The sequence below is a fragment of the Carcharhinus amblyrhynchos genome, chromosome 5 (assembly GCF_965287045.1).
Source record: "Carcharhinus amblyrhynchos chromosome 5, sCarAmb.v2.hapA, whole genome shotgun sequence".
In the NCBI taxonomy this organism is placed as follows: Eukaryota; Metazoa; Chordata; class Chondrichthyes; order Carcharhiniformes; family Carcharhinidae; genus Carcharhinus; species Carcharhinus amblyrhynchos.
The window spans coordinates 94,063,389-94,090,319 of record NC_137328.1 but is presented as its reverse complement, the minus strand read 5'-3'; the positions used below and the strand labels follow the sequence as shown (position 1 = coordinate 94,090,319).

Here is a 26,931-nt window from a genome sequence, read left to right as displayed (position 1 = left end):
AATAAAAAGCAGAAAATACTGGGAATACTCTGTTAAGAGAGAAACAGAATTAACATTTTCAGGTCCATGACATATCATTGGTCCTCAACTTTTTGACTAAAAGTCATTGTTCTGCGAAAGTTATCTCCTTTTCTCTCTCTGCAGGTGCTGCCAGATCTGCTGAATATTTCCAGCGTTTTCTGTTTCTATTTCGGTTTTCCAGCATCCTCAGTATTTTGATTTTCTATCAGTAGTAGGCCACTAGACTTCTCCTCTTCTCTACCTCCCAATCCCAGAATCCCTAGGGTGTAGAAAAAGGCCATTCGGCCCATCGAGCCTGCATCGATAACAGTCCCAACCAGGCCCTAGCCCTGTGACCGCACGTATTCACCCTGCTAATATCCCTTTGATTTAGCATGGCCAATCAATTTAACCTACAAATCTTTGCACTGTGGGAGGCAACCGGGTTAAAGCAATAACATGCCTTTACCCAACACCTCAGAAGGGCAGACATGTCATTTTGGGTAATGTGACCACAACCTCCGTACTACTTTTCCACAACACACTTGTCATTTTCTGCACATTCAGCAAATTGCACAATCATTTAGGGAATTGGCTTGCGAGAATCACTGACCCCTTATTGTGCTGGAGTTGAATGAGCATACACAATTAAATCACAAGATCACCAGGGAATCACGCATCCTTCGGAATAGGTATTTCACACTTATTGGGCACGGTAATTGCAACATGAAGGATCTCGGATGAAATTACCCCGAGTTGCGGCTTAGTTACCAAGAGTTACCATTTAAACAACCGGCAAAGTGAGGCAGAAAGCAAAACCAAGAGGATGTTGGCACAAAAGGTGCACTGTTTTTGAATTATTCCATCTTTAAAAATGAGTTGTGTGCTCGCCCTGCAGTGAAGAAATGGCCAGTAGATGGCACTGTGGAAACATTTTACATACAAAGGAGAAAAATGCTCCCAGTACTTTAAATATATGATGTTATTCAGCGGTTCACAATAGTGACTTGATTATTCCAGATTAAAAAGTGTCAGTCAGCAAAAGTCTAAAAAATCAACCAGCGGTATTTATGCACTAAATATAGGATTACATATTGGTATTATTGGGGAATCTGTCACATTTAGAATAGAGACTGCTTCAGGTACAAATTAATGTGCACACTATTACATTATGTATTTATCCACTACCCAGCGTGCTACTGATTATCCATCAACACAACTTTGATCGATGACAGAAAATTGGACCAGTAAGTGGGAACTCCCCTGCTCACCACCAATGACACTCCACAATCAGATCTCAGGAGGAGATTCAGAGTGACACAATAGCAGCAATTTAAAACTTTCCTTTATCCCTGTATTAAGTTCTGCCCTGCTGGGCGGACAGTAACCTAGCTGTGGAGTTTGAGGACTGATATTCCCCGCAGCCAGGTTAATAGGCAGTCCTGAGGCAACTGCTCATTTGTAAAGTCCGTGTTGACACTGCTTCAGCCAGGCACAAACACAGTCCGAGGATACGCAGAGCTGAAAACAGACTCAGGTTACAATTGCTCAAAACTAAAGGGCGCTGACATCTTGGCCGTGATAAAACTTGCCCTCTTCCAGAGGAAGGGATAGCAATGTAATTTTATTTTGCCGCTCTCAAATAGTAAAAATTTGTCCTAAAAATTTACAGCGTGCATCAGAGAATCCCTATAGTGCAGAAGGAGTCCATTTGGCCTGTTGCATCTGTGCCGAACACAATCCCACCCAGCCCCGATCTCTGTAGTCCCGTGTATTTACAGTGTTAGTGCCCCTGACACTAAGGGGCAATTTCGCATGTCCAATCCACCTAACCTGCACATCTTTAGACTGTGGGAGGAAGCCGGAGCACCCAGAGGAAACCCACGCAGGCACGGGGAGAATGTGCAAACTCCACACAGACTGTGACCCAAGCCAGGAATCGAACCTGGGTCCCAAGCGCTATGAGGCAGCAGTACTAACCACAGGGCCACCGCGCCACGTATGATCATGCCAGCACAATGAAATGGAAACTGAAACCGATTTTGTACAGACTTCAGTAATTACATGAATTTTCAACAGTGCCTCTTGTGAATGCAGGGAATTCTTCTGTTTTTGATTATTTTATATCATGAAGAGATTGGGTGGAAGGTGACAGGAGTGATGGAATATAGGTGGGTTGGTTGGGAAAATGGCCATTCTCATCTCCTGGAGTGGGTACATCTGCAAAGGTCAGAAAGTGATGACATTTTTAAAGTTTATTTATTAGTTTCACAAGTAGGCTTAACACTACAATGAAATTCTGTGAAAATCCCCTAGTCGCCACATTACAGTACCTGTTTGAGTACTGAAGGAAAATTTAGCATGGCCAATGCACCTAACCAGCACATCTTTCAGACTGTGGGAGGAAACCCATGCAGACACAGGCAGAATGTGCAGACTCCACACAGACAGTGACCCAAGCTGGGAATTGAACCCAGGTCTCTGGCACTGTGAAGCAGCACTGCCAACCACTAATTCTTTCGGCCTGGTTTGCCTGCCCCAGTTAAAGCATTTGAAAGAATAATCTAATTAGTCCCACTCCCTCCCATAGCTGTGCAATCTTCTCCTCTTTGTACTTTTTCAATTCCTTTTTGAAAGTAATTGCTCAATGTGCTTTGACCATCAATGCACTCCAAATCAAAAATCTCCTTATCTCACTTCCAGATCTTTTGCCAATGATCTTAAATCTGTGTACTCTTGTTACTGACCCGTCAGCAAAATCCACCTGGTCAGAAAAACCCATCTGATTCACTAATGTCCTAAGGGGAGGAAATCTGTCTCCATTACTTGGTCTGGCCTACATGTGACTCCAAACCCACAGCAACGTCCTCAGGGATGGGTAATAAATGCTGGCCCAACCCACATCCCATGAATGAATTTATTGGAAAAAGTAAACATTACACAGATTCATAGAGGTTTACAGCATGGAAACATGCCTTCTGCCCAACTTGTCCATGCCACTCTTTTTTTTAAACCCCTAAACTAATCCCAATTGCCCACATTTGGCCTATATCCCTCTATACCCATCTTATCCATGTAACTGTCTAAATGCTTTTTAAAAGACAAAATTGTACCCACCTCTACCACTACCTCTGGTAACTTGTTCCAGACGCTCACCACCCACTGTGTGAAAAAATTGCCCCTCTGGACACTTTTGTATCTCTTCCCTCTCACCTTAAGCCTCTAGTTTTAGACTCCCCTACCTTCGGGAAAAGATATTGACTATCTAGTTCGTCTGTGCCCCTCATTATTTTATAGATCTCTATAAGATCATCCCTCAGCCTTCTATGCCCTGAGAAAAAAGTCCATTCTATCCAGCCTCTCCTTATAACTCAAACCATCAAGTCCCAGTAGCATCTTTGTAAATCTTTTCTGCACTCTTTCTAGTTTAATAATATCCTTTCTACAATAGGGTAACCAGAACTGTACATAGTATACCAAGTGTGGCCTTACCAATGTCTTGAACAACTTCAACAAGACATTCCAACTCGTGTAGTCAATGTTCTGACTGATGAAACCAAGCATGTTGAATGCCTTCTTCACCACTCTGTCCAACTGTGACTCCACCTTCAAAGAGCTCCTAGATCTCTTTGTTCTGTAACTCTCCCCAAGGCCCTACCATTAGCTGAGTAAGTCCTGCCCGAGTTCAATCTAGCAAAATGCATCACATCGCATTTTTCTGAATTAAACTCCATCTGCCGATAGTCATTGAGGCACGCTGCTTGGTTTTTCTTAGATACCAGGATGATGGTTGTCTTCTTGAAGCAGATACAGACCTCAAGATTGTTGTAAAGAGAGGTTGAAAATGTCTGTGAATACCTCCGCTGCTGATCCGCGCGGGATCAGAATGCACATCCGGGTACCCCATCTGGGCCAGCTGTTTTCCTTGGGTTGACCTTCAAGAAAGCTGCTCCGACGTCTGCAATGGTGACCTCAGATATAGGTTCCTCCAGGGTTTCCAGGCTGGAGGGCATGATCTCGCTGACCTCTTGCTCAAAACGGGCGTAGAAAGCATTGAGCTCATCAGGGAGAGGTACATTGGAGCCAGCAATTTTACATGCCTTCATGTTCACCTGGTCCTGGGATGTGTAGGTTAGAAGAATTAGCGGGGCAAAATGTGGGGTTATGGGAATAGGGCCTGGGTGGGATTGTTGTCGGTGTAGATTCAATGGGCCGAATGGCTCCTTCTGCACTGTAGGATTTCTATGATTCAATGACCAAGGAACTCTGAAGAAACAGGTCAGTGTAAAGGGCAATGTTTCTTGACTTGTGCAGTCTTGGTTGTAAATAAATAGTTTTTAAGAAAAGCTTAACAAAATATATGTCCAAGTCAGTGTAAGAGAAACATCATTCAGCCCAAAACCTACAAAGGACAATAATCCAAACCATTTATGATTTTGATCACTTGTTTTACATCTCCCCAAAAATCTCTGCTCCAACCTTAGTTTGGCTAATCTCTCCCACTTAACTGAAATGTTGGATCCCTGGTACCATTCTGGTAAGTTACTTCTGCCCTTGCAGCCTTCTTCAAAGTGTTCAGAATTGGACACAATATTATACTGAGACATAACCTTCATCTTATATAAGTTTAGCAGAGCTGCCTTGATTTGGAACTTCAATTTTCGACATATAGTCATGATTCCATATGTATTTTAACACCCTTATTGAACTCTTGCCACCTTTAGAGTTTTGTGCAATCCCCCTAGATCTCTGTTCCTGTACCCCTCTTTAAAATGGTATCATTCATTTATATTGCCTCTCTTCAATCTGATTTCCGTAATGCATCACTTTGCATCACCTATTACTTACGTGGCGAAAAACTGCAGCAGGCGACGGTACAGAGGGACCTCGGGGTCCTTGTGCATGAGTCGCAAAAACCCAGCTTGCAGGTGCAGCAGGTGGTCAGGAAGGCAAATGGGATGCTGGCCTTCATAGCGAGGGGGATTGAATATAAAAGTAGGGAGGTCTTGCTGCAGCTGTATAGGGCATTGGTGAGGCCGCAGCTGGAGTACTGTGTGCAGTTTTGGGCGCCGCATCTGCGCAAGGATATTTTGGCCCTGGAGGGAGTGCAGAGGAGGTTTACTAGGCTGATACCGGAGTTGAGGGGATTGAGCTATGAGGAGAGGCTGAATAAATTAGGCTTGTACTCGTTAGAGTTTAGAAGAATGAGGGGAGATCTCATTGAGACGTATAAGATGATGAATGGGATGGATAGGATAGAGGTGGAGAGACTCTTCCCGCTCAAAAAAGACAGTAGGACTAGGGGGCACAGCCTCAAGATAAAGGGGAGGCGGTTTAGAACGGAGTTGAGGAGGAACTTCTTCACTCAAAGGGTGGTGAATCTCTGGAATTCTCTGCCCGTTGAAGTGGTGGAGGCTGCCTTGCTAAATATTTTTAAGAAGCGGGTTGATGGGTTCTTGATAAGAGAGGGGATTAAGGGTTATGGGGAGAGGGCGGGAAAGTGGAACTGAGCCACGACAGATCAGCCATGATCTTATTGAATGGCGGGGCAGGCTCGAAGGGCTAGATGGCCTACTCCTGCTCCTATTTCTTATGTTCTTATGTTCTTATGTTAACGTACATCTCCCAGTCTGTGCCTTAGTGAAGTCTGCTACAAGCATCTTCACTCTTTACTGCATTGGGAGTTTCATGTCATCTATAAGCTTTGCAATAGTGTCATGGACTTGGGGGATTACAAGCATAAATACATCAAAAAGAAAGAAGTGGCCATAAAACTGACCCAAGGGATATGATTGCACATTTCCCTCTGGTCAGCAAAACAATCATCCACCACCACTCTCTGATTGCTGTACTTTAGACAGTTTTGTATCCACTATCCTTTTAATGCAACTGGCTCTAATCTTTCATTATGTGATACTGCAGCACTTTGTCAAATCTCTTTTGAAAGTTCATATACATAATATCAACTGCACTACTCTCATCAATACCTCAAAAAACCTAATAAAGTGGGACTCACTGGGTAGCTCTTTCAACGAGCTGGCACAGACATGATGGGACAAATGGCCTCTTTCTTTGCTGTATCATTCTATGATAATTATTTGTAGACCGGGTCATCACGTTACTCCAGCATGACATGGTCATGTGGAATGTCACAGGGATGACGTTTGGTAGGATTACCCAGGACCTTGGGCAGAACAGGTGTGTTAATGAGAGCTTGTATGCTTAGTTAATAAATTCCTATTTGTTAAAGCTCCTTGCGCAATTGTTGATTTAATAGACCACACAGAACTACATGGTGAAAGGACTGGCAATAAGGCACAGGGACTTGGAAACTGAGGAGTCTGCACATCCTCCTCATATCCGAATGGGTTTCCTTTGGAAACTCCGGTTTCCTCCCACAGTCCAAAGATATGTGAGTTAGGTGGATTGGCCATGCTAAGTTGCCCCTTAGTGTCAGGGAGATTAGCAGGGTAAATACATGGGGTTATAGGGATAGGGGCTGGGTGGGATTGTGGTCATTGCAGGCTCAATGGGCCGAATGGCTTCCTTCCTCACTGTAGGAATACTATGAAACATTGACCCAAATGTCTTTGATGAAAACGTGGCAGACAATTGAGACAGATTCAAGCAGGAATGCATCTTCTTCTGGGGGGCTGCACTGTCTGAAAAAAGCCAAAATAATGTACAAGTCTATACTCTGCTGAACCTAGCAGGTCCCACAGCGGTTGCAAAGGTCAGATTTCTTCAATTCGAATCAGAAAAGCATAAAGAGGATCCTGCTGTTATGCTACAGAAATTCAACAAAAAGCACCCCACTTTTAGACTGCCATATATTCCATTCTACTAATCAGAGCTCATTTGAATCAATCCAGCCCTGCGTGGGCACACTGAAAGTGTTAGCAGTAATATATGCATTTGGAGCATTAACTGACAATTGCACTGGAGATTGGTTTGTAAGGGGGAGAGAAAACAATGGATTCTAAAAATAGTTTAGTTTATTTATTATTGTCACAAGTAGGCTTACATTAACACCACAATGAAGTTATTGTGAAAATCCCCGAGTTGCCACATTCCAACGCCTGTTCGGGTACACAGAGGACGAATGGCCAATGCATCTTACCAGCACTTTTAGACTGTGGGAGGAAACCAGAGCATCTGGAGGAAACCCACGCAGACATGGGGCGAACACGCAGACTCTGCACAGACAGTAACCCAAGCTGGGAATCGAACCAGGGTTCCTGGTGCTGTGAGGCAGTAGTGCTAACCACTGTGCTATTGAAACAGAAGGTCCTGACTTTACAAGCTGCTTTCAAAATGTGTATTTTAAGTGAACAGGCCAAGAGATGGAAGAGAAAATTCAGCACAGTTTTGGAGAGAAGCAGTAGTGTGTTCAGTACAGGGGGAGCTCTGCATTAACTGCAGCAGCAGAAGCAGCGTGTGTACAACTGATGAACAATCTGAAATGCTGCATGAAGATTTTTCAGCAAAAAACTGCACCACTTCATCAGGACACTGATGTATTTTCAGTTCGAGGGTGCCCTGCACCAACTGCGTGGCCAGCACCCAGCAATAGGGCACAATGCTTCGCCTTTGGAAAAAAGTGCAATCACTTTGACAAGCGGAATCATTTCACCAAATACCACAGATCCAAACGATCGCAGTCTGTGATGCCAAAGGTACCTCTGCCAGTCACTTTCCCAGGGATAGGTGTTTAACTAGGATCAGTGAGTTACAGTGCCATCTGAATAAAACGATTAAGGCACCAGCAATGCAATCAACCATGCTAGATTGTGAAATATAGTAGAATCAGCCACTTAATATTACACTGCAGATAATCTCAACCAGTGCCAAGTTAAAGGACATGACCCAAACAGGGGTGAAGTGCAATGTTCTATGGAGAAACAAACTTTGGGTAATAGACCCAGAGACAACACTGGATGCCAACCAGCAATGCGACTGACAGTGCACAGGCAATCACCACTAAAGATATGGCCACACTTGACTGCGTACAGAGAAACTTCAACTTCCACACTGTGGCAGAAAATCTCAAACCACTATTTGGTCTCTGGAACTGAAGCATTTCAGGGGTCATTTAACTTGGCCCAGAATTCCACACTGTACAACTTCAAAGCCCAGAGACATCAAGGTACACAGACGTTTATGACTGTCAGACAATTGCCAAGCTACTGGTTACATACCGTATGAGATTCGATAGCTTGGTCACATCAACAACACGCGCACCAAGAAGGATACCAATTGCAATGAACAAAAGCTCATCAACAAGCTGCATTGAATGGCAGAAATGGGCACAAATATCGCAATGGAAGAGGCAGCAAAATGAGCTTTGGCAATGGTAGCCACAATGAAAGAGGATGGTAGGGTCAAGTTATGTATCAACCCTGTGCATTAGGGGCGGCAAGGTAGCACAGTGGTTAGCACTGTTACCTCACAATGCCAGGGTCCTGGGTTCGATTCCCGAATTGGGTTACTGTCTGTGTGGAATCTGCACTTTCTCCCTGTATCTGCGTGGGTTTCCTCCGGGTGCTCCGGTTTCTTCTCACAGTTCAAAAGATGTGCTGGTTAGGTGCATTGGCCGTGCTAAATTCTCCTTCGGCCAAACAGGCACTGGAGTGTGGTGACTAGGCGATTTTTCACAGTAACTTCATTGCAGTGTTGATGTAAATTAATTTAACTTACTCAGGCCACATCACCCCAGATAGACAGCAAAACAGGTAATCTCATATGTTCTGCAAGCAAGAGTATTCAGTGTGTTAGATGCGAAATATGGAATTTCATGTCCCCAGTAGGCAGATACCATTTTCTCCAAGTGCCAATATGGTATCTCTAGCAGCAGTGAGGTCTCTCCATGCAGTGTGGAACAGCCCTTTGCAGATGAACCATGTGAAAGCATGGTGTTGACATCCTGATCTGGGGCTGTATTGTAGCTGAACATGATGTGCACCTTCCTTGTGTCCCAAACAAAGTCAGAGGTTTCAAATTGAAGCTCAGCCTCGCAAAGTGCCAATTCAGAGTCAATAAGGAGCAGTATGTGGGTTGCCAGCTGACAGATGATAATGATCCAGAGAAGACTCCGGCCAAACACCACTCATACGTCCCAGTTAATATGTACGCTTTTCAGCATTTCTTGGGTATGAAAGGCTGCCTCTCAAAATTTGTCCCTTGCTACAGTAAAATCACTGGACCACTTTGTCAACTCCTACATCAGAACATCAAATTGTGTTGGCAAGAACACCACACAGTTACTGTGAAAATCCCCTTGTTGTCACACTCCAGCGTCTGTTCGGGTACACAGAGAGAATTTAGCATGGACAATGCACCTAATCAACACGTCTTTTGGACTGTGGGAAGAAAGTGGAACGCCCGGAGGAAATCCACACAGACATGGGGGAAGTGCCCAAACTCCACATAGACTGTTGAGAAGAATTGTATCATAATTCATTTTTTTTAATGTTTCATAAATGTTTTTTCCTTTTATTAAAACTAATTAGCGGTCTGGTGACGGTTCCTCCACATTTTAAGTAAAAGTAAAAGTTACAAGGGTGAACGTTCCTGTCATGCCCACCACAGGAATCGTAGCGGGCGAGGGGCAGACCATGGAAAAGTCCATTGACTTCGGGTTCTTCCAATTTTGAGGCAAGCTTGACCAGAAAATCCTGCCCACGGTCTTTTGAGCTAGGGTTCCATTCTGGGATCTTCCTGTCCAGTTATAATGTCAACTAGGATTGTAACATTGTCTATACATGTTCCAGACACTTGAGCAGGCCTAATGCGCGATATCAGGATTTAGTCACATTTTAAACTGTCTAGACTGACCCAAGTCATTCTGTTCTTTTCCTTTTGCCGTTCCCCCAAATTCACTTGGGGGACCGACACACAATAGTCGATGCACCAACTGAAAGACTGAATTGAGCAAAGAACAGTACAGCACAAGAAACAGGTCCTTTGGCCCTCCAAGCCTGTGCCACTCATTGGTCCAACTAGACCATTCGTTTGTATCCCTCCATTCACTGGTATTCCAGTGGTGTTCCATTACTTGCACAGACTGTTGACACTTCTGTATATTTGTCATTCTGTTTGCGCACGCTTGGTTTTACATAGTTAAATGCGTACACTGTCACATCTCACACCACCAGGGGCTCAAATTAAATGGGGAAGATGGGTCGTCATGTGCCTAGCTGATGACGTGGTCACATGGAGTGTCAGGAAGTGAGGTTTGGCAGGATACCTGGGACCTGGGCAGAGTGGGTGTGTTAATGAGAATTTGTATGTTTAGTTAATAAATTTCCCATTTGTTAAAGTTCTTTGTGAAATCATTGACTTAACGGACTGTGCAGAACTAAAGTAGAGCGCTTTTCTGTTAATAAAATTAAAAATCAGTACCTGTCATGCCCTGGACCTCCACAGGATGATCTCTATTTTGGTATGTAATTGGCACCACCCTACCTTTGACCAACTTTCAGTTTGCAAGCGTGTAAAAGGTGTTAATATTCCCATTTATGTTATTTGCTCGTTATTCAAACACACTCTCAATGCTCCTCTTGCTTCCTTTTGCAGTTCTCCTCTGCATTTTCTTTCAGTTTGGTTCTACATTCAATTCTGAATCTAATTTTTATCATAAGACTGCTTTTTCTGTTTCATTTTAATCTGGAAATCTTTTGTCATAAAGACAGCTCTACACTTTGGATGCTCTTCCTTTCCTTATGTGGGAATGTGTTTAGTCTGTACCCAAAAGTGTCTGCTCTTTATGGCTTCCTGTTGCTCACTTATTATTTTACCTCAGATTTCAAAACACAAGAGTTGGCTTCAATGTGTCCTTTTACAGAGGAATGTACAGCAATGTCATTTTTTCACCACTGGCTGATCTCAAATGGCAAATCTGACAAATGGCACCTTGATCCTTTCAACTTGTTCTCCTCTGGTTCAGAACTTTCTCATTCAATTTTTCTTATTCTTTTCCACAGTTCCTCTAAATCTAAAGGTATTGTAATCGCCTTTTCCAAATGCTCTCCCACTGAAACAGGGTTTCACCCGCCAATCTTCGTTCCCCAGAGCTAGAGTAAGAGCCTGAGTCCAGTGGTGGGCAGGAAAGTCAGAGTGATTTCTGCTGAGCAGATCTAGGACCTAGAGAGAATATAGCTCTGGCATGACGGAAAGGCTTTTTGCATTATGCCTTGTCAGCTATGACCATTTAGCTGGTACGATCGGTGTTTGAAGTGTGTCCCTACCAGCTACCCAGCTGCTGTGCATCTTGAATGAATTCACCTCCATCCCTTTTTTCATGCTTCTGTCAAGAACAGGGGGCCATTTCGACTCAGCTCTCGCAGGAGTGGGCTACATGAGTCATACAGCTATAATCCTTTAATGAGCACTTCAACCTCAAGACCAGTACTCAGCTGAGCCTGGGTCTCCGTGGCTTTGGTAAGCAATTCATTGGGTGCCGCCTTCACACAGTGCAAAAGAGGGGTCATAAACCCCTGCTTTGAGACCCTTCAAATATTGTTTATTTCCTGCTTGCTTTTTGAACTGCCTCCTAACAGCAAAGTGGCAAATGGTCCTTCTTCAATTTGAAATTGCTATCAGCGCATTTCAACCTCTGTCACCAATCCAGTTCCTCCTATTCTCCTCGACAGTCACTGCCTCCTAATTCCTCTTCCTCCTGTGACCATCCAGCCTCTCTTGTCCCGAGTATTATTTATGTTGGCATTCCTATTCTCCTCCATTCCCTTCAACGTTGACATTCCTTTCGCCCTCGTCATTGACCCCTCCCATTTGAGGCTACTGCAGACTTACTTTTAAACGCCAAAAGAGAAAATGCTGGAAAATCTCAGCAGGTCAGACAGCATCTATAAGGAGAGGAAAGGGCTGACGTTTCCAGTCCAGGTGACCCTTTGTCAATACTTTTAAAGGCATTTCCCTCCCTCGCCCCCTTGAGACCATTCACTACACACCTCACCTCCCATGACACTGGAAATGCCACCACCCCTCTGTAAATGCCTCGCCTAAATGAAACCATGCCTTCTGTGTCCAAGGTCTATGCTTCAACATCTAGAAGCAGATGCAACAGATAAAGGACTATGCCCTTTATACCATTCGCTGCACTACCAGACAGACCTTCCTCCAATGAAGACCAAGACATGCGTGCCGTACTGAGCCTTCTAACATGCCTTGGATGGTCTGGCTTCATTCCCCGGACATTCTCTTGAACATGTTCCAGAGATTGTGGCTCCATTCTCCACCCAGTCACCGAAGATGGACCCCATCAGTCTCCCATCCTTCCCTGGATAGTTTCTTAAACATGCCTCCAAGACTATCTTTCATCCTTACCCTTTGGTCCTTCCTCCTTCCCCCCAGTCCTGCCCCCAACTACCCTTCCCGGTTAGTCATGCCTCCCATGTGCACCTCCCCCACCATATGGGAGACTGAAGGGTTAAAGGAAGATAGGGGCTGTGTCGACTGACCTCAAAGTCACGGATGAAGTGAGGCGTGCACTTCTGCACAAGTCGTAAAACAGAATGTTCTAATTACCCGCTGGCAGGGAACTTAATTTGGAAAGGAAATGTGATTCTGGCAAGTTGGTGTTTTAATGAGCATTCATGACATGCTAATACATGCAAATGGATTTCCTGACATTGTTCATCAGGAAGCTTGATTTCTCTTTAACTCAACTTTAAAGTCAGGAGAACAAAATTCTGACATTCCTTTCTTGTTATCAGGAAGCTGATATTTTGACTCTCACCAAATTAAGCTCCTTCACCCCACCACAACTCCTACGGGATAGCACGGTGACACAACGGTTCGCACTGCTGCCTCACAGTGTCAGGGACCCGGGTTCAATTCCTTGCTTGGGTCATTGTCTGTGTGGAGTCTGCGCATTCTCTCCATGTCTGAATGGGTTTCCTCCAGGTGCTCCGGTTTCCTCCGACACTCCAAAGATTTGTGGGTTAGGTGGATTGGCCATGCTAAATTGTCCCATAGTGTCAGGGGGACCAGCTAGGGTACGTTGATGAGATTATGGGGATAGAGCTTGGATGGGATTGTGGTCGGTACAGATTTGATGAATGGCCTTTGTCTGCACTGTAGGATTCTATGATCCTGGCAGAAGCAGAAGATTCTGTCCAGAGTTGCCCAAGATGCTTCCTGGATTGTTGGGCTGGGAACCCAATAGTTTATGGAAAGTTCTCCTGCACATTCTTCAGCAATCCCTCCCCTTTTTGCCCTTTACCCTGTTATTTTCCCAGTTTAGATTAGAATAATAGAAGTCCATTATCACTGCTCCATTGCTCTTGCATCTTTCTGAAATGTGCCTGATAATTTGCTCCTCTATCTTCTTTCTACTAATTAATTGGCATGCAGTATTTTGTCTACATCAAGCAGCATAAAAACTTCTCTTCTGTTCCAATGGAGTCCTGTCTTTGAACCCCCAAGCACAGCATGTCTTTCCAGGGCCGTAACCAGACCTTTGGTCAATACTGTCACCCACATGCCTAGTCCTCTTCTATCTTCCCTATTTTTCCTGACTATATTGGAGGCAGGAATATTAAGTTGTCATACCTCTTCTGCTGGGTAGATCCCTATCACAGCCACTATATCATAATGATGTGGAGATGTCAGCGTTGGACTGGGGTAAACACAGTAAGAAGTCTCACAACACTAGGTTAAAGTCCAACAGGTTTATTTGAAAGTAAACGCCACAAGTTTTCAGAACGCTGTTCCTTTCCACTCACCTGACAAAGGACAGTGTTCCGAAAGCTTGCGGCGTTTACTATCAAATAAACATATTGGACTTTAACCTGGTGTTGTGAGACTTCTTACCATATCATAATCCCATGTGGCAACTTGCATCTGCAGCTCTATGTGTGCACACACACTTCAAATCCATCTTAGTCTATTTTGTGTTTCTCCTTTCTGATGCCTTATTCAGCAATTTTTCTTTTTAATTATAAAAGTGAGGATATTATGTTTCAGTTATACAGGACATACAGGCTGTGACAAGTGGCATTCCTCAGGGATCAGTGCTGGGACCTGTTTGTAATATACATATATAAATGATTTGGAGGAAAATGTAACTGGATTGATTAGTAAGTTTGCAGACGACACAAAGATTGGTGGATTTGCAGATAGTGATGAGGACCATCAGAGAATATAGATCAGTTGGAGATTGGGCAGAGAGTTGGCAAATGGAGTTTAATCTGGACAAATGTGAGGTAATGCATTTTGGAAGGTCTAATACAAATAGGAAATATACAGTAAATGGCAGAACCCTAGAGAGTATTGATAGGCGAAGGGAAATGGGTGCACAGGTACACAGGTCACTGAAAGTGGCAATGCAAATGGAGAAGGTAGTCAAGAAGGCATACGTCATGCTTGCCTTTATCGGCCAGGGCACTGAGTTTAAAAATTGGCAAATCATGTTGCAGCTTTATAGAAGCTTAGTTAGGCCACACTTGGAATATAGTGTTCAATTCTGGTCACCACACTACCAGAAGGATGTGGAGGCTTCAGAGAGGGTACAGAAAAGATTTACCAGGATGTTGCCTGGTATGGAGGGCATCAGCTATAAGGAGAGGTTGGAGAAACTTGGTTTGTTCTCACTGACCAACAGAGGTTGAGGGGTGACCTGATGGAAGTCTACAAGATTATGAGGGGCACGGACAGAGTGGATAGTCAGAAGCTTTTTCCCAGGGTGGAAGAGTCAATTACTAGGAGGTGGTGGTGGTGGTGGTGGTGGTGGTGGGTGCCTGGGACACGTTGCCGGAGGAGGTAATGGAAGCAGATATGATAGTGACTTTTAAGGGGCATCTTGACAAGTACATGAATAAGATGGGAGTAAAGGGGTATGGTTCTCAGATGGGTAGGGGTTTTAGTTAAGTCAGGTAGCATGGTCGGTGCAGGCTTGGAGGGCTGAGGGGCCTGTTCCTGTGCTATAATTCTCTTTGTTTTTTGACATCGATGAAAATGCCCCTCAAATACTGCAGTTTTGGTCTCCCTAATTAAGGAACAATGCAAATACATTGGAGGCAATTCAGAGGAGGATAACTAGATTGATACCTGGAAGGAATAGGGTTGTTTTATGAGGAAAGGTTGGGCAGGCTGGGCTTGTTTCCATGGAAGCTTAAAAGAATGAGGGGTGACTTGACTAAAGTATAAAAAATTCTGAATGCTATTGACAAGGTCGATGCTGATAGGATGTTTCCTCTTGTTTTTGCGTCCAAAACTAGGGGGAACGGTGTAAAAGTTAGGGATTGCCCTTACAGGACAGAGGAGAATTTTTTTCTCTCAGAGGCTTGTGCGACTTTGGCATACTGTGCCTCAGAAGATGCTGGAAGCGGGGGTCACTGAATATTTTTATGCCAATTAGATTCTTGGTTTGTAAGGGAATCAAGGGTTATCTGGGGTAGATGGGGAATGTGGACCTCAACACAAACAGATCGGCCATGATCTTATTCAACAGTGGAGCAGGCTCGAGACACCATATGGCCTAATATTTTGTATGTTTGTATGACTGAGAGAGTTAATAATGTGAGCAAATGGCATCATCAAATTGGTCAGCCATGACTGACAAGATGCTTTGTGCTATCATTGTTCAATATTTTATCGTGTGCCATATCTAACAATGGTCTATGATCAAGTTGAGGGGTAATCCATAAGAGTTTTTAAAGTTTAAGTTTAAAGTTTATTTATTAGTGTCACAAGCAGGCTTACATTAACACTGCAATGAAGTTACTGTGAAAATCCCCCAGTCGCCACACTCCAGCGCCTCTCCAGTACATAAGAAACAGGAGCAGGAATAGGCCATCTAGCCCTTGGAGCCTGCCCTGCCATTCAATAAGATCATGGCTGATCTGAAGTGGATCAGTTCCACTTTCTCGCCTGCTCCCCATAACCCTTAATTCCCTTGTCTATCAGAAATCTATCAACACGTGACTTAAATATATTCAATGAGGTAGCCTCCACCACTTCAACGGGCAGAGAATTCCAGAAATTCACCACCCTTTGAGTGAAGAAATTCCTCCTCAACTCCATTCTAAACTGCCCCCTCCCCCTTATTTTGAGGCTGTGCCCTCAAGTTCTGGTTTCCTTTCTAAGCAGGAAGAATCTCTCTACCTCTATCCTATCTAGCCCCTTCATTATCTTGTAAGTCTCTATAAGATCCCCCTTCAGCCTTCTAAGCTCCAACGAGTACAGGCCCAGTCTATTAAATCTCTCCTCAGAAGCTACCCCCCTCATCTCTGGTATCAGCCTGGTGAACCTTCTCTGCACTCCCTCCAAGGCCAATATATCCTTATGCAAATAAGGGGACCAAAACTGCACACAGTACTCCAGTTGCGGCCTCACCAGTGCCCTGTACAGTTGCAGCAAGACTCCCTGCTTTCATATTCTATCCCTCTCGCGATAAAGGCCAACATTCCATTCGCCTTCTTGACCACCTGCTGCACCTGCAGACTGGGTTTTTGTGATTCTTGCACAAGGACCCCCAGGTCCCTCTGCATAGTAGCATGCTGCAACTTTTCACCCTTTAAATACTTCCTACTATTACTTCTACCAAAGTGGATAACCTCACATTTGCTAACGTTATACTCCATCTGCCAGGTCCTCGCCCACTCACTTAGCCTATCCAGATCTCTCTGCAGACTTTCCGCACCCTCCACGCAATTCGCTTTTCCACTCATCTTCGTGTCATCAGCAAATTTTGTTACCCTACACTCAGCCCTCTCCTCCAGATCATCTATGTAAATGGTAAACAGTTGAGGCCCCAGCACCAAACCCTGTGGCACGCCACTAGTCACCAACTGCCAACCAGAAAAGCACCCACTGATTCCAACTCTCTGCTTCTTGTTAGATAGCCAATCCTCAATCCAGGCTAACACTTTACCCCGAATTCCGTGTACCCTAACCTTCTGCAGCAACCTTCTGTGAGGCATCTTATCGAACATCTTCTGGAAATCTAAAAACACCACAGCCGCCGGTTCCCCTCTGTCTACCGCACTAGTCACATCTTCATAAAAATCCAGTAAATTCGTTAAACACGACTTCCCCTTCACATATCCATGATACATCTGTTTGATTGAACTGTTCTTTTCTAGGTGTCCTGCTATTTCTTCTTTGATGATGGATTCTAGCATTTTTCCAGCCACAGACGTTAAGCTAACTGGCCTGTAGTTCCCTGCCTTTTGTCTGCTACCTTTTTTAAACAGCGAGGGAGAATTTAGCATGGCCATTGCACCTAACCAGCACGTCTTTCAGACTGTGGGAGGAAACCGGAGCAACTGTGGGAGAAAACCGGAGCACCTGGAGGAAACCCATGCAGACATGGGGAGAACGTGCAGACTCTGCACAGGTAGTGACCCGAGCCGGCAATCAAACCCAGGTCCCTGGAGCTGTGAGGCAGCAGTACTAACCACTGTGCTACCCAGAAAGAGAGCTTGAAGGTAATAAAAGAAAGTTTGATAGGGTAAACATGGATTTTGACCTTTGCGTGGAGTCCAAAGCTAGAGGTAACAAAATAGAGTACATCACTACTAAATCCAATAGAGAATCCAGAGGAAGTCAAATTTAATGTCTGTTTCATTGGCTTTCTTGTGTGTGTGTTTGAGTTAGCATACCTGACTTTAATAATTATCCACTAAACTGACATGTTATTTCCAGCTAACAAAGTCAGTATCTATCACATTTTCCTGGTCTTCCTGAAAAGGGGAAATTATTATACTATCTTCAGCCAATACTTAGAGGGCAAAATCACTGGTCAAATTTATTTACAGGCCAATCAATACAAATAATCAAAATGATAGCGCCAGACACCGAAGAACAATAAAATTAGCATTAGTCCATAAGGGGTGAAAATACCTCTTCAGAATTTATTTTCAAGATTCTTGGATGTAATAGTCAGGTTTGTGCCTTGGCAGCCTTTCCAAATGCAATGACACACAAGGATAATGTGAACCTCTCTTAGGTCATTCCTGGAGCGCAGAGCTCCAACCAAAACTAAGCTAATTGGAGAATGTCCCAGTGCTGCCTCAGACCAAGGAAGCCTGAGGTCAGGGCTGCCACTCATTCATGATCAAAGATACAATAGGCAGGAATTGTTGTACAGAATGCTAGTGACCAGATCCTCACATGCTGGCTTTGTTATGAGTAACTATTTGTGCCTTGACCACATACAATTCAAAACATATCGAAAATAATGCCTTTTGCATTTTGGCTAAATTTCAGATCAATCAAGCCAGTTCTTGAGGTCAACTTGATTTCAGACCTTCACTTTGGAATTTGGATAGGGAGAAAACAGCTTCCATTTCACCTTCAGTTATTTCAAAACAGTGTGAAACAATATACCTAAATCTCCCTGTTTTGTCACAATCTAGTCACATCTACAATTCATCACTGACTATGTAAACATCAGTTTTCTGTAAGAATAATGTATAGGTGCAGAAAGTCTACTTACCCTCTTCTTGAGCACATAACCACTGACTATCTTAACCTCACTACCAGTGTTCTGAACAAAATCTTGATGGAGTTTTTGATGCTGCCTGGCCACAAAAATCCACTGACTACCTGTTTTTTTTTGTTTCTGAAGTTGCTCTTATTCCTCTAAAGTGGAATACATCATCTGCATTAGTTGTATAAGACTATGTACAGATCTCAGAAAAAGGCAAAATACTGTGGGTGCTGAAATCTGAAACAAAAACAGAAAATGCTGGAAAATTTCAGCAAGTCTGACAACATCTGTGAAGGGAGAATAGAGCCAGAGCTGCTTTGCTGAAGGGTCATCCGGACTCAAAACGTTGGCTCTGTTCTCCCCACAGACGCTGAGACCTGCTGAAATTTTCCAGCATTTTCTGTTTTTGCTTTAGTATATACCTACTTTGTCCCCATAACAAAATTCTATCACACTATTCCGATAACATGTCAATCTAAAACAACCTCACAATTTTGATTTATGCCATTCAAATTTGGTAATTTAATATTTAAGGCATTAAAAGACATTGGATACCTAAACACAGCCAAATTGCTCCTGCATGGGCAGATACAATGAAAGCCATGCACCTGAACGGGTAGAAAGACACTACGGAAATACAAGTATTAAAAAGCAAAGGCAATATTGTCCACTGAACGGAAGCACACTGAATAACAAACGCAACTGTCATCGGCTTACTGAATTCATCGACTTGGCCACTCTTCTTTCTGGTTTCATAGGGTCGTCATATTCAATCACCACAACACAACAGCCACAGCCTCCTTCGTGACACATGGTCTTTGTTCCACACAGGTGCAAAACGGAGCGCAAATATTCAGCCAGATTCATCTGGGGGTCTTCATCTTTCACTGTTTTGAGATGTTTAGAAAATATACACACAAATTCAGAACTGGGAAAGGAAAACTTGTTAAACATTAATAGATATACAGGAGAGGATGTGCAACATCTAGTTTTACATAGCCACATATATTCTGAGTACCAATGTAACAGGTAACCAGTGACTTTAAGAGTTTAAAACACAGAAGCAGACCATTTGGTTAAGCTTGGCTGTGTTGGGTTTATGCTCCATATGAGAGTCCTCCTATTTCATTGGATTTGTGAAGTGTGGACATTGCTGGCAAGGCCAGGCCTGTATTTATTGCCCAACGACAATTCCCCTCACATGGTGGTGATGGTCCACCTTCTATAACCACTATAGTCCATGTGATGAGTTAGGAAGGGGCTTCAGAATTTTGACCTAGTGATGATGCCGAGTGTTGTTGGAGTTGCATTCAGCCAGACAAGGGGAGAGTATTCCATCACACTCCTCACTTGTGCTTTGCAGACAGTGAACAGCCTTTGAGAAGTCTGGAGGTGAGCTACTCACCACAGGAGTCCTACCTCTGGCCTGTTCTTGTAGCCACAGCATCTATATGGCTAGTCCAGTTCAGTTTCTGGTCAACTGAATGGATGGTGATAGCGGAGGATTCAATGATGGCAATGCCTTTGAACGACAAGGGGCGATAGTTAGATCCTCCCTTGTTGGAAACAGTCATTGCCTGGCACTTGTGTGGCATGAATGTTACTTGCCACTTGTTAGCCCACACCTGAAGCGATGTTCTGGCATTGAGATAATTAATCTCCAACAACCACAACCATCTTTTTCTGTGCTAGGTTTGACTCCAAGCAATGCAGAGTTCTTCCCCAATTCCCACTGACTCCAGTTTTGCAAGAACATCTTCAAGTCACACAAGGTCAAATACTGGCTTGATGTGAAGGGCACGTTTGGAGTTCAGCCCTTTTGTCCATGGTTGGATGAAGGCTGTAATGAGGTCAGGAGCTGAGTGGCCCTGGTGGGCGGACGCTCTTATCAATACTGTCACAAATCGATGGCTGAATGATAATGGAGAGGTCAAGTAGGTTTTTCCATCTTATTGGTTCTCTCACTACCTGCCAGCCTGAAAGATCAGAGAACTCAGTCAATATGTGTGCTACCAGCCATTCTTGGTGCTGGACACTTAGGTCCCCCACCCAGAGTGCATTGTGTGTCATTGCTACTCTCAGTTCTTCTGTCAAATGGAGGACTACTGATTCTTTAGCTGAGGGAGGGTGGTAGTGATAATCAGCAGAAGGTTTCCTTGCCCTTATTTGACCTGATGCCATGAGACTTCCTGGGGTCCAGAGTCTTTGTGCAGGATCCTGTTGAGGTATTGGGGATCTTGCCTGCTGGCTAAAGGGGTAGCCTCTTTTCTGGAAGGCCTGCCAAGACATATGCCAATCAGGCAGTGGCAAGGCCAGGAGCAGGCCTTCTTTTGGAATCAGGTACATGGATTAGTCAGTATCTTTCTAGGGTGAAAACCCCTGGTCTGTTCAGCCTTTCCTTGTGTATATCCTCCATTCTGGTACCATGTGATACAAAAGTCTGAGGACATGTACCAACTGACTCAAGAAGAGCTTCTTCCGTGCTGCCATCAGACCTTTTCCTACATCGTAGCTATGACCGTAACACTACATTCGGCACTCTCTCATTTCCTTCCCAATGACAGTATGCTTTGTCTGTATAGCGTGCCAGAAACAATACTTTTCACTGTATATTAATACAATTTTCCATATTAGTCCCACCAAAATGCAGTGTCTCAACAATTATCTAAATTAAAATTCACCTATGTGAATTCCTCATCCTTTTTAGAAAATGCAGTGCCTCGTACTTGCCTATGTTGAAAGTCATTTATATGCCCATTCTGCATGCTTATTCAGATGTTTTGTTGCATTTGTCATCAGTGTTAACTATATCCCACTTCCCAAATTTGGTGTCACCAGCCAATGTTGAAATTGTACTTTCAGTTCCAGAATCAAAATCATTGCTGTAAATTGTGGTTCCAGCACATGTGAACATCTGTTCCCACCTTTTGCCAATCAGAGTAACTATACTTTTTTAGAGAGTATTAATCTCCTGTACACAGAGTGGATTCTTTAGGCTGGGATTTTGCGGCCTCACTCATCGCGAAAGCTTAAAATCCCACCCACAGTCAACGGACCTTTTCATTGTCTGCCCTTCGCCTTCCCCAATTCCCATGTCAGGCGGGCAGTAGAATTCTGACTTGAGTCTTTTTTCATAATTATTTAAGACAATAAAGAGGGAGTGCCAAAAAAATGCATTAATACCTAATAGAATATGTTCTTTACTGGATTAGGTTCCTTGATGGCACCACCAATGTGTAGGTTTCAAGCATTCGGGGGCAACCCAAAGTGAACTTGCCTGATTTTCTACACAAGGATTCCAATTTGTCACCCAGAAGACCCAAGATTCAAGTTATTCAAAGGATGCCAGGGTCTGAAGTCAATGCTGCATAGCCCAGATATTCTAACAAGGCTCAGATACAAACAAGAGAAGAGTCAGAAAGGTAAAGAAAAGGCAAGGGTTTAACTGAGCTGGTCAGGAAGGAAAGAGCTGAGCTCAAGTGGAACATGGCAGCAACAGTGCAAGGACATGACAGTCTCAAAAATGCCAAAATAAACTCTAATACAGGGATGTGATCAAATGTCTGGAAGGAGACATTGCATAGGGCACTAAGGTTGGCTGTCAATACTGAACAAAATGTAGCAGAAAAGCCTACAGAATATATTATAGACCTGATAAAAGCTGAAGGCCAGGAGTAGAAACCCAAACTCATCTGATTCAGTCAAAAAAAAATGAGGGTGTGGTGAAAAGGCATTTGTGGACCAGCCTGCTTTAAATCAGCGCCAGGTTTAAAAGGAGGCCTGGTGTAGACAGTGGGCAGCGTCTGAGCGGGCAGCGGAGTGAGGGGGAAGCAGAGTGAGTTAATAGGGCTTAATATCAAAAAGGGCTTGGAGGAAAAAAGGCCAGGTGAGTTTGTTTGAAAAAAAACAAGGAAAAAAAATTTTTTTCTAAACTACTACAGCAAGAAACAAGGAAAAAAATTTTTTCCCCATAAAAAATTACAGTGAATAATGGAGGGGCATGTGATGTGTGGTTTCTGTATGATGTGGGAACTGGCGGACTCCAGGGTCCTTCCCAGTGACCATGTCTGCAGTAAGTGCAGGTTGCTGGAGGAGCTCCAGCTCAAGGTGGATGAGCTGGCCTCTGAGCTACAGACACTGAGGCTCATCAAGGGGAGAGAGGGTGCCCCTAGACTGGCTAAATCTAAGGGTCAGGGACAAAAGGGGACTGCTGGGAGGAGGAGGAAGGGGGGTGAGGAGCGGAGGCCTCAGCCTCTTAATCTGCATAACAGGTTTGAGGTTCTTGCTTCCACTCTGGAAGAGGACGAGGCAGGTGAGGTTGGTGAGCAAACTGCACACGGTACAGTGATGCAGCAGGACACAGGCAAAGAGAAGGGGAAAAGGAACGTAGTAGTGATTGGAGATAGTGGGGTGAAGAGTATTGACACTGTCCTTTGTCACAATGACAAAGTGCACAGAAGGGTGTGTTGTCTGCCTGGTGCTCGGGTACAGGATGTCGCAGCTGGGCTGCAGAGGAACCTGGAGTGGGAGGGTGAGAACCCGGTCGTTGTAGTACATGTGGGTGCTGGCGACGTAGGCAAAGTGCGGACTGAGGATCTGGGGAGGGAGTATGAGAAGCTGGGAATGGAATTAAAAAGTAGAACCGACAAGGTGGTCGTCTCTGGGCTACTGCCTGAACTGAGTGCAGACGGGCGTAGGATTGACAGGATAAAGGAAGTGAATGGGTGGCTCAGGGATTGGTGTGGGAGGAATGGGTTCGAATTTATGGGGCATTGGCACCAGTATTGGGGTAGGTGGGACTTGTTCGGGCGGGATGGGGTTGGTCTGAATCGTGCTGGGACCAGAGTGTTGGCGAATCGAGTAAAGAGGACTGTAGACAGGGCTTTAAACTAATTAGGGGGGGGAGGGTGCGAGGGTAGGTGACGCTACGAGGTCTAAAGTTAAGGATAGGGTACAGGTAAGGGAAGAGGCCGAGGATGTCCCAATTGGTGGCGTTACGGCAAATAGGGTCCAGGTGAAGGCTGGGATGAAAGCACTTTATCTGAATGCACGAAGCATTCGGAATAAAGTGGATGAGCTGGTGGCGCAGATCGACACAAATGGATACGATCTGGTGGCCATTACAGAGACGTGGCTGCAAGGTGACAGGGACTGGGAGATGAATGTACAGGGCTATCAAGTGTTTAGGAAGGATAGGCAGGAGGAAAGAGGGGGTGGCGTAGCTCTGCTGATTAAGGATAGTATCAAGGTGGTAGCAAGGGATGATATCGGAGCCAAAGAGCAGAAAGTGGAATCGTTGTGGGTGGAGATTAGGAACAGCAAAGGGAGGAAGACGCTGGTGGGTGTCGTCTATAGGCCCCCGAATAATGATCTGGAGGTGGGGCGGGCTGTTAACACGCAAATAAGTGCGGCGTGCAGGAATGGGACGGCAGTAGTTATGGGAGATTTCAATCTGCATATTGATTGGTCGACCCATGTTGGACGAGGTGGGCTCGAGGAGGAGTTCCTGGAATGCTGCCGGGATAATTTCCTTGAACAGTGTGTGTTGGAGCCGACGAGGGAGCGAGCTATCTTGGATCTGGTGCTATGTAATGAGGCGGGTAGAATTAGGGACCTTGCGGTGAAGGATCCTCTTGGAGAGAGTGATCATTGTATGGTGGAGTTTCTGGTGCAGATGGAGGAGGAGAAAGTGGGTTCCCGGACACGCGTCCTTTGTTTGAATAGAGGGGAGTATGGTAGGATGAAAGAAGAATTGGCGAATGTGGACTGGGGGAGTGCGTTGGAAGGTAGGTCTGCTGAGGAGCAGTGGAGGATCTTTAAGGAGATCTTTCTTGGTGCTCAGCAGAAATTTATTCCGATGGTTAAAAAGGACAGTAGGAAGAGAGGTAATAAGCCGTGGATAACGAAGGAGGTGAAGGAAAGTGTTAAATTAAAAGCGGAGGAATTTAGAGTAGCTAAGAGTAGTGGGCGAGAAGAGGATTGGGAAAGGTTTAAATGTCAACAAAGATTGACAAAGAAGTTGATAAAGGAGGGTAGGAGAAGCTATGAGGCTGGGCTAGCACTTAATATAAAAAAGGATAGCAAGAGTTTTTATAAATATATAAAAAGGAAGAGGCTGGCTAGGGTGAACGTTGGTCCTTTAGAGGATGAGAAAGGGGAGCTAGTGGTAGGGGATGGGGATATGGCTAAGGTCTTGAATAACTTTTTTGTTTCTGTCTTCACGGAGGAGGACGTGAATAATTTGCCGGGTGTTAGCGATGGAAAGGTGGTAGGAATGGAGGGTCTTAATGACATTACTGTTACTAGAGAGGTGGTGCTCGACAGACTGGAGGGGCTGATTGTGGACAAGTCCCCAGGACCGGATGGAATGCATCCGAGGGTTCTGAAAGAAATGGCGGAGGTGATAGTGGATGCCTTGGTGGTTATTTTCCAGACGTCGCTGGATTCCGGGGAAGTGCCGGAAGATTGGAAAACGGCTAATGTTACGCCGTTGTTTAAGAAGGGTGCCAGGCAAAAGGCGGGGAATTATAGGCCGGTTAGTTTAACGTCTGTGGTAGGTAAAATGTTAGAATCCGTCATTAAGCAGGAAATTGCGAGGCATCTTGAAGGGAATTGCTTGATAGGGCGGACGCAACACGGTTTCATTAAAGGGAAGTCGTGTCTGACAAATTTACTGGAGTTCTATGAGGATGTGTCTAGGGCAGTGGATAGAGGAGAGCCGGTGGATGTGGTCTTTCTGGATTTTCAGAAGGCGTTTGACAAGGTACCTCACAAGAGGTTATTGCAGAAGGTCAGGGGACATGGAGTTGGGGGTAGGGTGTTAGCGTGGATAGAGGATTGGTTGTCAAATAGGAGGCAGAGAGTGGGGGTCAATGGGTGCTATTCGGATTGGCGGTTGGTGACTAGTGGGGTGCCCCAGGGGTCGGTGCTGGGGCCTCAGCTTTTTACCATTTATATAGATGATCTGGAGGAGGGAACCGAGTGCAGGGTGTCGAAATTTGCTGATGACACCAAGATTGGGGGAAAGGCAAATTGTGCGGAGGGTGTGGAGAGTCTGCAGAAGGATCTAGATAGGCTGGGCGAATGGGCCAGGAAATGGCAAATGGAATTTAATGTTGGCAAGTGTGAGGTGGTCCACTTTGGTAGGAAGAATGGTAGGAAGGACTATTACTTACGTGGCGAAAAACTGCAGCAGGCGACGGTGCAGAGGGACCTCGGGGTCCTTGTGCATGAGTCGCAAAAACCCAGCTTGCAGGTGCAGCAGGTGGTCAGGAAGGCGAATGGGATGCTGGCCTTCATAGCGAGGGGAATTGAATATAAAAGTAGGGAGGTCTTGCTGCAGCTGTATAGGGCATTGGTGAGGCCGCAGCTGGAGTACTGTGTGCAGTTTTGGGCGCCGCACCTGCGCAAGGATATTTTGGCCCTGGAGGGAGTGCAGAGGAGGTTTACTAGGCTGATACCGGAGTTGAGGGGATTGAGCTATGAGGAGAGGCTGAATAAACTAGGCTTGTACTCGTTAGAGTTTAGAAGAATGAGGGGAGATCTCATTGAGACGTATAAGATGATGAATGGGATGGATAGGATAGAGGTGGAGAGACTCTTCCCGCTCAAAAAAGACAGTAGGACTAGGGGGCACAGCCTCAAGATAAAGGGGAGGCGGTTTAGAACGGAGTTGAGGAGGAACTTCTTCACTCAAAGGGTGGTGAATCTCTGGAATTCTCTGCCCGTTGAAGTGGTGGAGGCTGCCTCGCTAAATATTTTTAAGAAGCGGGTTGATGGGTTCTTGATAAGAGAGGGGATTAAGGGTTATGGGGAGAGGGCGGGAAAGTGGAACTGAGCCACAACAGATCAGCCATGATCTTATTGAATGGCGGGGCAGGCTCGAAGGGCTAGATGGCCTACTCCTGCTCCTATTTCTTATGTTCTTATGTTCTTATGTAAAATCAGAAGGGATGTAACTATGTGGATCTGTACAGTAATCTGCAAAACAAAACCTTCTTTAATGAGGTCAAAAAGACAGAACTCCTCAAAAGCACAATCAAAATGAAAGGTTTGAGATGTCACTGACAGGAACAGAGGTCAGTCAAGAGACAAGCAGACACCAATGTTCCAAATTTCACCAACAATTCCAATAAAGTACACAAATGCTGAATAGCACAGGACTGCACACTGCTATGATCATGACATGATCATGATCCATGATATTGGTGACACAGTAACACAGTGGTTAGCACTGCTGCTTCACAGCGCCAGGGACCCCAGCTTCGATTCCCGGCTCGGGATACTGTCTGTGTGGAGTTTGCATGTTCTCTCCATGTCTGCGTGGGTTTCCTCCGAGCGCTCTGGTTTTCTCCCACAGTCCAAAGGACGTGCTGGTTAGGTGCATTGACCCGAACAGGTGCTGGACTGTGGCGACTAGGGGAATTTCACAGTAACTTCAGTGCAGTGTGAATGTAAGCCTTACTTGTGACTAATAA

The 26,931-nt window shown here is 44.8% G+C and overlaps 1 protein-coding gene across 3 annotated transcripts in view; it reads right to left on the bottom strand.

Moving 5' to 3' along the window:
- LOC145343186 (uncharacterized) overlaps nt 1-26,931 on the bottom strand; it is a 143,144-nt gene that overhangs the window by 98,552 nt on the left and 17,661 nt on the right. For all 3 annotated transcript variants that reach the window (XR_013886690.1, XM_080189200.1, XM_080189201.1), the window contains one exon: nt 19,172-19,341. Coding sequence is in view for 2 of the 3 variants with exons in the window: in XM_080189200.1 (XP_080045326.1) it covers nt 19,172-19,341 (170 nt within the window). In the remaining variant the exon portion in view is untranslated. The remainder of the gene's footprint in view (nt 1-19,171; nt 19,342-26,931) is intronic.